This window comes from Hyla sarda, chromosome 7, assembly GCF_029499605.1.
Source record: "Hyla sarda isolate aHylSar1 chromosome 7, aHylSar1.hap1, whole genome shotgun sequence".
Lineage (NCBI taxonomy): Eukaryota > Metazoa > Chordata > Amphibia > Anura > Hylidae > Hyla > Hyla sarda.
The window spans coordinates 36,744,313-36,754,312 of record NC_079195.1 but is presented as its reverse complement, the minus strand read 5'-3'; the positions used below and the strand labels follow the sequence as shown (position 1 = coordinate 36,754,312).

At 45.0% G+C, this 10,000-nt stretch overlaps 1 protein-coding gene across 2 annotated transcripts in view; it reads left to right on the top strand.

The window, feature by feature from the left end:
* The window catches only part of RRP12 (ribosomal RNA processing 12 homolog), a gene marked incomplete in the record, with an annotated part of 104,250 nt that overhangs the window by 81,626 nt on the left and 12,624 nt on the right, over positions 1 to 10,000 (top strand). For both annotated transcript variants that reach the window (XM_056528911.1, XM_056528910.1), the window contains 1 exon segment: positions 2,911 to 3,027. In XM_056528911.1, the coding sequence (XP_056384886.1) occupies positions 2,911 to 3,027 (117 nt within the window).

Sequence of the window (10,000 nt, the reverse complement as noted above, 5' to 3'; positions counted from 1 at the left end):
CAGAACCAGACAGAGGGCTAGCCCAGCTGTGAAACAAAAATGGAAAAAGGGCACAACAAGAGAACTCCATCCAGAGTGGACCGATTCAAGAGAATATTGGGGAAAGACGCCAGGGAGAGCAGTGTGTGCCTGAGCAGAAGGCAAGCACAGGAAGTGGAGACCAGAAAACCACTGAAAAAAAGACTGAAACCGGCTCTAGAGAGGTCTGGAGCCTAAGAGCGATGACCCAAACATCTGGAGACCCAAAACCCCTGTCCCAGGGGCCTGCCGCAAGCTCCCAGAAGGAGAAATTAGCTTGACTGGTGTAATCTGCATGACCCGAATGCCCCCCATCTCGGGAGTACATGGACCCCGAAGGAGGAGACGGAAAGCAATAACAGCTTAAAAATGGAATGTAATGCCCCGAAAAAGGGGCATCTCTGAATGCCGGAGTGACAATGGAGGTTCCTGAGTCACTTGGAAGACATACACCTGAAGAGGAAGGAAACCCAATGGCCGCCAAATGCTCTGGGAAACAAACTTCCGTGTCGAGACAAGAAGTGCGGTACAGAAAGACATGGGCAGGATCGCTACCCATGCCCGAGACCTCAACCATCACTAAGGCCCTAAGAACCCGGAGTGCCAACCCAAAAAAAAGGCAAGCCACAGCAGTCTAGGATAGTGTCCAATCCAAGGAGACTAACCAGAGTTGGACCTCAGCGGTCCGAGAAGAGCACTCCGAAGCAACATCCCGTCAGGACGGGAACGGAGGGAAAAAACAGAAGGGAACCCAGCAGAGACTCCCAGGTACAGGGCACAGGAAGGTCACTCTAGAAGACTGTGATGTCAGTGTCGCACAACCGACCCTGTCAAGGGAAGGATAAACACACCCTTCCTCAACCATCGCAGGTTTTTAGAACAAGATCACAGGAAGGCCCGAGGCACACCATACCGAACAGAAGGGAGGGTGGGCTCTACACGTGCAGAGGACCTAAGCATACGTAGGGACACAGACATGGTTACCTCACGATAGTGGTGGGGTACCAAACTGCAGACACGAAGGAACTGCAGACATCCAAAAGTCCGGCAGTATGGAAGATGGACTCAGCACCCAATGGTGTGTCCCAACCATGCCCCTAGCAGACCAACGTGGCACTCTTACCCTGTTTCCCCGAAAATACACCCTACCCCGAAAATAAGTCCTAGCTGGATTATCGAGGTGGGCTGCAATATAAGCCCTACCCCGAAAATAAGACCTAGGCAATGCCCGGGCTGCAAATATTAAAAAACAAACTGTAAATTACCTTCGTCCTCCGTTCCCCCGTTGCTAAGGAACCGGCCTCATGGTCCCTCCGCTGTTCTTGCGGCTTCTTGGTGTTGGGCGTCTCAGAGCCTTCAGCCTATCACCGACCGCTGCGATGTCCCGCCTCTGCCGATGATAGGCTGAGCCCACTGTCATGTAAGAAGCCGGCCGGCTTCTTACATGACAGTGGGCTCAGCCTATCATCGGCAGAGGCAGGACATCGCTGCGGACGGTGATAGGCTGAAGGCTCTGTGACGTTCCTATCCCGAGGAAGCAGCAAGAACAGCGGAGGGACCATGAGGCCAGTTCCTTAGCAATGGGGTACGAAGGTAAGTTACAGTTTGTTTTTTAATGTTTGCAGCCCGGGCACAGGAATACAAAGTACAGCGCAGCGGCTGATAATTATTTTGCAGGGGGCGGGAGAGAAGCAGCGCTTGCGGGTGACATACGGTACGATTAGTCCCCCGATGTGGGGTGCAGCGCTGGGCTGATAAACCGGCGGGGGGGACGGGACGTTGGGGGCAATGTATGTTGTTCAATGTACATATCATAAATAACTAAGCCCTACCCTGAAAATAAGCCCTAGTGTGTGTTTTGTGACTAAAATTAATATATTTTCGGAGAAACACGGTAGAAAAGGAGAACAGAGAGTGCAGCTGTAGCCATGAAAAGCCATGGAACGTGCAGGAGATGCCCACACCGCATCTCCTAATGGTGCTACCCACCAGGACGGTTGTCGCAGATTCAAGAGATGAGGGATGCATGTGGGGCAGGAAACATGCAGACACAGAAGAGGTCCCATGAACCCATAGAGGCACACTATGTGGAACTTCATATTGAAGGAGTCACCGGACTGGGAATTAGTGGAAAATAAAAAATACCGTCAAATACTGTGGAACCGCCATAAGTTTGAAGAATGCAGTGATACACATTTTTGGTCATACCGCCCAGCACTACCCATCAGTATAGGTGTCCCCAAATGAAGAGCGACCGAGAAATATATATTCACGCGCACACACACACACATATAAAATATATCGCGTACACACACACACACACACACATATACACACACACACACACGTATATTCACATACACATAGTTTTATAGTAATCGATTGTGTGTAGATAAGTGAGAGGATAAGAGCTATTGTGCAGGAACAACTATAAGACCACTTCCACTTAATCAATTAAAACGGGGTGAATTTACATGTGTTCTGTTATAAGGTAAAACTTTGTCCTAGTTCAGGCTTTAGGGAAACCTCTTTATAGTATGAATCTATTTAAAGTATTACACAAAGTTATCATTTGTATTAATAAGACAGTACGCGTTGCCTTTCTTCTGTCTCTGTGCCTTAAAATGACTATTTAGTTCTCTTATTGCTGATGCCAATTACTTTGTTAACCCTATTAACCCTGAGAAATATTCAGCATCAGAACAGCTGTAAGTGTGAATCTTCACACCATCTGCTCATCTAGAACTTCACAGAGAGCTTGACATGTAACTTTTAATAGTTGTATGTTCTGTGTTTCATGGTGTGATCTTCCGAATGTCTCCATTAGATGGAACATTAGATAGAATTAGTATAAATTCCTGTAACTACATTTGTTTTTATTTCACATCACAGCCACAAAACCCGGTGTGAAGAGCACAAAGAAGAGCCACGACTTCAAAGTCACATCAGACGGCCGTCTCATTATCAAGGATGAAGACGACGAGGAGGAGAAGGCGAAAGGTGCCGAAGGTACTTGTGTTACCTGGATACGTGTAGGAGAGAAGTTGTTACACTGCCCTCTTATTGCTAAGTACACGTGCTTAAATTAGTGCTTTATTAAGTTAATCAATTTCTATCGCTGTTGGGAGGGGGATGGGATTTCACCATCACAGACAGACGCTAATATCTGAGCCCAAGAGAAGAATTGGCCCTCAGTCGCCTCTTTTGTTTTAGCCTTCCTCAGGGGTCTCCACCAATAAAAGGTTTTCTGAAAGTAGACACCCTTTAAAAAGGTACTCCAGTGGAAACCTTTTTTTTTTTATTTTTTTTATTTTTTTTTAAATCAACTGGTGCCAGAAAGTTAAATAGATTTGTAAATTACTTCTATTAAATCTTTATCCTTCCATTACTTATTAGCGAAATGTATATTACAGAGAAAGTTCTTTTTGTTTTAGTTTTTTTTTGTAATTTTCTTTCCACAGTGCTCTCTGCTGACACCTCTGTCCGTGTCAATAACTTTCCATAGGTTTGCTATGGGGATTTGCTCCTGTTCTGGACAGAGGTGTCAGCAGAGAGCAGTGTGGACAGAAGAAAAAAAGAATCCAAAAGGAAAAAACTTTCTCTGTAGTATATAGCAGCTAATAAGTACTGGAAGGATAAAGATTTTTTAATAGAAGTAATTAAGAAATCTGTTTAACTTTCTGGCACCAGTTGATTAAAAAAAAAAAAAAAAAAAAAAAAAATAAGAATTTTTTTCCACTGGACTACACATCTAAGGCACTGGTCTCAAACTGGCCCTCCAGATGTTGCAAAACTTCAACTCCGGGCATGCTGGGAGTTGAAGTTTTGCAACATCTGGAGGGCCACAGTTTGAGATCACTAATTTAAAGGCTCCTTCACACACTAGATACGTTGCAGATTGGTTTTTGGCCCAGTTATGATCAGAGAAGTCAACCATGTGACTTTAGTCTGACCGCCCTGCAGTTCCATGAATCACTCTATAAGGGTATGTTCACACTACAGAGTGTGAACGGAATCTCTGCTCGCAGAATTCAGCAAGCGGAGATACAGACTGGCAGCCAGCGGCGGCAGTAGGACCGTGCGGCACTGCGCCGTCACCTTTGACGGCTATGCAGTGCTCGCGGACTTCCGCGCCAAGAATGAACATTCTCTTTCTTTGCGCGGAACAATTTCAGCGGCGGAATTGTCTGCCGCTGAAATTCCGCAGTGTGAACTGGTCTCGCAGAAGACCCATTCGCACTGATGGTAATGTTCACTGTGCGGATTTTTACTCGCGGAATTCCGCGGGGATTCCGCAGTGTGAACATACCCTAAACTAGAGGTAAGTCTCATCAAACATACCTGACATCCAGTGGACTACATATAGATGTCAGTATTATAGCTGATGCACCGCACCCTGCTACATGCTTACCCCTCCTCTATGGGCACATTCACACTACGGAATCTCCGCCCGGTGCAGCAAAATCCAAGTTATCGAAAATATTGTGTGGATGCTGCAGTGATTTGTTTTCGAGCAGTGTTTTGAATGGTTACTACGTTATATACCCTTTACTTGATGGATACTAGGTTATATACCCCATACTGAATGGTTACTAGGTTATATACCCCATACTGAATGGTTACTAGGTTGTATACCCCATACTGAATGGTTACTAGGTTGTATACCCCATACTGAATGGTTACTAGGTTATATACCCCATACTGAATGGTTACTAGGTTATATACCCCATACTGAATGGTTACTAGGTTATATACCCCACACTGAATGGTTACTAGGTTGTATACCCCATACTGAATGGTTACTAGGTTATATACCCCACACTGAATGGTTACTAGGTTGTATACCCCATACTGAATGGTTACTAGGTTGTATACCCCATACTGAATGGTTACTAGGTTATATACCCCATACTGAATGGTTACTAGGTTATATACCCCATACTGAATGGTTACTAGGTTATATACCCCATACTGAATGGTTACTAGGTTATATACCCCATACTGAATGGTTACTAGGTTGTATACCCCATACTGAATGGTTACTAGGTTGTATACCCCGTACTGAATGGTTACTAGGTTGTATACCCCGTACTGAATGGTTACTAGGTTATATACCCCATACTGAATGGTTACTAGGTTGTATACCCCATACTGAATGGTTACTAGGTTGTATACCCCATACTGAATGGTTACTAGGTTATATACCCGTACTGAATGGTTACTAGGTTATATACCCCATACTGAATGGTTACTAGGTTATATACCCCATACTGAATGGTTACTAGGTTGTATACCCCATACTGAATGGTTACTAGGTTATATACCCCATACTGAATGGTTACTAGGTTGTATACCCCATACTGAATGGTTACTAGGTTGTATACCCCATACTGAATGGTTACTAGGTTATATACCCCATACTGAATGGTTACTAGGTTATATACCCCATACTGAATGGTTACTAGGTTATATACCCCATACTGAATGGTTACTAGGTTATATACCCCACACTGAATGGTTACTAGGTTGTATACCCCATACTGAATGGTTACTAGGTTATATACCCCACACTGAATGGTTACTAGGTTGTATACCCCATACTGAATGGTTACTAGGTTGTATACCCCATACTGAATGGTTACTAGGTTATATACCCCATACTGAATGGTTACTAGGTTATATACCCCATACTGAATGGTTACTAGGTTATATACCCCATACTGAATGGTTACTAGGTTATATACCCCATACTGAATGGTTACTAGGTTGTATACCCCATACTGAATGGTTACTAGGTTGTATACCCCGTACTGAATGGTTACTAGGTTGTATACCCCGTACTGAATGGTTACTAGGTTATATACCCCATACTGAATGGTTACTAGGTTGTATACCCCATACTGAATGGTTACTAGGTTGTATACCCCATACTGAATGGTTACTAGGTTATATACCCGTACTGAATGGTTACTAGGTTATATACCCCATACTGAATGGTTACTAGGTTATATACCCCATACTGAATGGTTACTAGGTTGTATACCCCATACTGAATGGTTACTAGGTTATATACCCCGTACTGAATGGTTACTAGGTTATATACCCCGTACTGAATGGTTACTATGTTGTATACCCCATACTGAATGGTTACTAGGTTGTATACCCCGTACTGAATGGTTACTAGGTTATATACCCCATACTGAATGGTTACTAGGTTATATACACCATACTGAATGGTTACTAGGTTATATACCCCATACTGAATGGTTACTAGGTTATATACACCATACTGAATGGTTACTAGGTTATATACCCCATACTGAATGGTTACTAGGTTATATGCAGAAGAACAAACGATGATCCGGCACCAGATGTAAGATTTGCAGCATTATTTTCTCCGTATCAAAATGAACAAACATCACACAGTAAAACCGACTCCTTCCACAGTCATACGCGTTTCAAGCGCATGCGCGCTCTTCCTCAGTGACGTCTCTAAGGAAGAGCGCGCATGCACTTGAAACGCGTATGACTGTGGAGGGAGTCGGTTTTACTGTGTGATGTTTGTTCATTTTGATACGGAGAAAATAAAGCTGCAAATCTTACATCTGGTGCCGGATCATCGTTTGTTCTTCTGCATTGAATATCAGCACTTTGCCGAGTGTGGACCCGCGCACAGAAATTGGTAGAGGTGAGCTGTACTAAACATTTACCTTGTCTGTTTTTACTAGGTTATATACCCCACACTGAATGGTTACTAGGTTATATACCCCATACTGAATGGTTACTAGGTTATATACCCCATCCTGAATGGTTACTAGGTTATATACCCCATACTGAATGGTTACTAGGTTATATACCCCATACTGAATGGTTACTAGGTTATATACCCCATACTGAATGGTTACTAGGTTATACAGTGCGTAGTGAAAGTGTTTGACCCCCTTGAACTTTTCAGCCTTTTGCCACATTTCAGGCTTCAAACATAGATATAAATCTGTAATTTTTTGTGAAGAATCAACAACAAGTGGGACACAGTCATGAAGTGGAACGAAATTTATTGGATATTTCAAACTTTAACAAATGAAAAACTGAAAAATTGGGCGTGCAAAATTATTCAGCCCCCTTAAGTTAATACTTTGTAGTAGGGATCGACCGATATCGTTTCTTTAGGGCCGATACCGATAATCGGTGGAGGTTAGGGCCGATAGCCGATAACTTATACCGATATTCCGGTATAAGTTATCGGCTATTTATCCCCCCGCGACACTGCTGCAGATCATTGATTTAAAGCGCTTTAAATCAATGCACTGCAATGGCTTTTGCGGTGCCATAGGCCACCGCCGCCACCCGCTTCTCACCCTCTGCCTGTCCGGGGATCCTGAGTCCTATCACAGCCACCGCTCCCCCCACCGCCGCACCGCTCCGCGCCCCCTACCGCCGCACCGCGTCGCACCCCCCACCGCCGCACCGCGTCGCACCCCCCACCGCACCGCTCCGGCCCCATTGCCTCCCCCATCTCCGGTTTTATAATTGCCTGTTCCCGGGGCCCGGGGTCTACTCTACATCTGGCTCCGGTGGCGTCCTCCTTGAGCGGTCACTGCACGGTGACGTCACGTTACGCAGGACGCAGCAGGAGCCAGAAGTAGCATGGGCCCCGGGAACAGGTAATTATAAAACCGGGGATTGGGGAGGCAATGGGGCCGGGGCGGTGTGGTGGGGGGTGCGACGCGTGTCGGGGGGCGGTCGTGGTGCGGGGCATTATCGGCTTATCGGCAAGGTAATTGCCGATAGCGATAATGCCCAAAATCGTGATTATCGGCCGATAATATCGGCCAAACCGATAATCGGTCGATCCCTACTTTGTAGCGCCACCTTTTGCTGCGATTACAGCTGTAAGTCGCTTGGGGTATGTCTCTATCAGTTTTGCACATTAAGAGACTGAAATTTTTGCCCATTCCTCCTTGCAAAACAGCTGGAGCTCAGTGAGGTTGGATGAAGAGCGTTTGTGAACAGCTGGAGCTCAGTGAGGTTGGATGAAGAGCGTTTGTGAACAGCTGGAGCTCAGTGAGGTTGGATGGAGAGCGTTTGTGAACAGCTGGAGCTCAGTGAGGTTGGATGGAGAGCGTTTGTGAACAGCTGGAGCTCAGTGAGGTTGGGTGGAGAGTGTTTGTGAACAGCTGGAGCTCAGTGAGGTTGGATGGAGAGCGTTTGTGAACAGCTGGAGCTCAGTGAGGTTGGATGGAGAGCGTTTGTGAACAGCTGGAGCTCAGTGAGGTTGGATGAAGAGCGTTTGTGAACAGCTGGAGCTCAGTGAGGTTGGATGGAGAGCGTTTGTGAACAGCTGGAGCTCAGTGAGGTTGGATGGAGAGCGTTTGTGAACAGCTGGAGCTCAGTGAGGTTGGGTGGAGAGTGTTTGTGAACAGCTGGAGCTCAGTGAGGTTGGGTGGAGAGTGTTTGTGAACAGCTGGAGCTCAGTGAGGTTGGATGGAGAGCGTTTGTGAACAGCTGGAGCTCAGTGAGGTTGGATGGAGAGCGTTTGTGAACAGCTGGAGCTCAGTGAGGTTGGGTGGAGAGCGTTTGTGAACAGCAGTTTTCAGTTCTTTCCACAGATTCTCGATTGGATTCAGGTCTGGACTTTGACTTGGCCATTCTAACACCTGGATATGTTTATTTGTGAACCATTCCATTGTAGATTTTGCTTTATGTTTTGGATCATTGTCTTGTTGGAAGACCAATCTCGGTCCCAGTCTCAGGTCTTTTGCAGACTCCATCAGGTTTTCTTCCAGAATGGTCCTGTATTTGGCTCCATCCATCTTCCCATCAATTTTAACAATCTTCCCTGTCCCTGCTGAAGAAAAGCAGGCCCAAACCATGATGCTGCCACCACCATGTTTGACAGTGGGGGATGGTGTGTTCAGGGTGATGAGCTGTGTTGCTTTAACCCAAACATAAAGTTTTGCATTGTTGCCAAAAAGTTCGATTTTGGTTTCATCTGACCAGAGCACCTTCTTCCACATGTTTGGTGTGTCTCCCAGGTGGCTTGTGGCAAACTTTAAACAACACTTTTTATGGATATCTTTAAGAAATGGCTTTCTTCTTGCCACTCTTCCATAAAGGCCAGATTTGTGCAGTACACGACTGATTGTTGTCCTATGGACAGTGTCTCCCACCTCAGCTGTAGATCTCTGCAGTTCATCCAGAGTGATCATGGGCCTCTTGGCTGCATCTCTGATCAGTCTTCTCCTTGTATGATCTGAAAGTTTAGAGGGACGGCCAGGTCTTCGTAGATTTGCAGTGGTCTGATACTCCTTCCATTTCAATATTATCTCTTGCACAGTGCTCCTTGGGATGTTTAAAGCTTGGGAAATCTTTTTGTATCCAAATCCGGCTTTAAATTTCTCCACAACAGTATCTCGGACCTGCCTGGTGTGTTCCTTGTTCTTCATGATGCTCTCTGCGCTTTAAACGGACCTCTGAGACTATCACAGTGCAGGTGCATTTATACGGAGACTTGATTACACACAGGTGGATTCTATTTATTATCATCAGTCATTTAGGTGAACATTGGATCATTCAGAGATCCTCACTGAACTTCTGGAGAGAGTTTGCTGTACTGAAAGTAAAGGGGCTGACGCCCAATTTTTCAGTTTATTATTTGTTAAAGTTTGAAATATCCAAAAAATTTCGTTCCACTTCATGATTGTGTCCCACTTGTTAATTCTTCACAAAAAATTACAGTTTTATATCTTTATGTTTGAAGCCTGAAATGTGGCAAAAGGTTGAAAAGTTCAAGGGGGCCGAATTCTTTCACTATGCACTGTATACACAATACTGAATGGTTACTAGGTTATATACACCATACTGAATGGTTGCTAGGTTATATACACCATACTGAATGGTTACTAGGTTATATACACCATAATGAATGGTTGCTAGATTATTACTGTAATGCAAATATGGGTATTGGGATTGCAAAAACAGC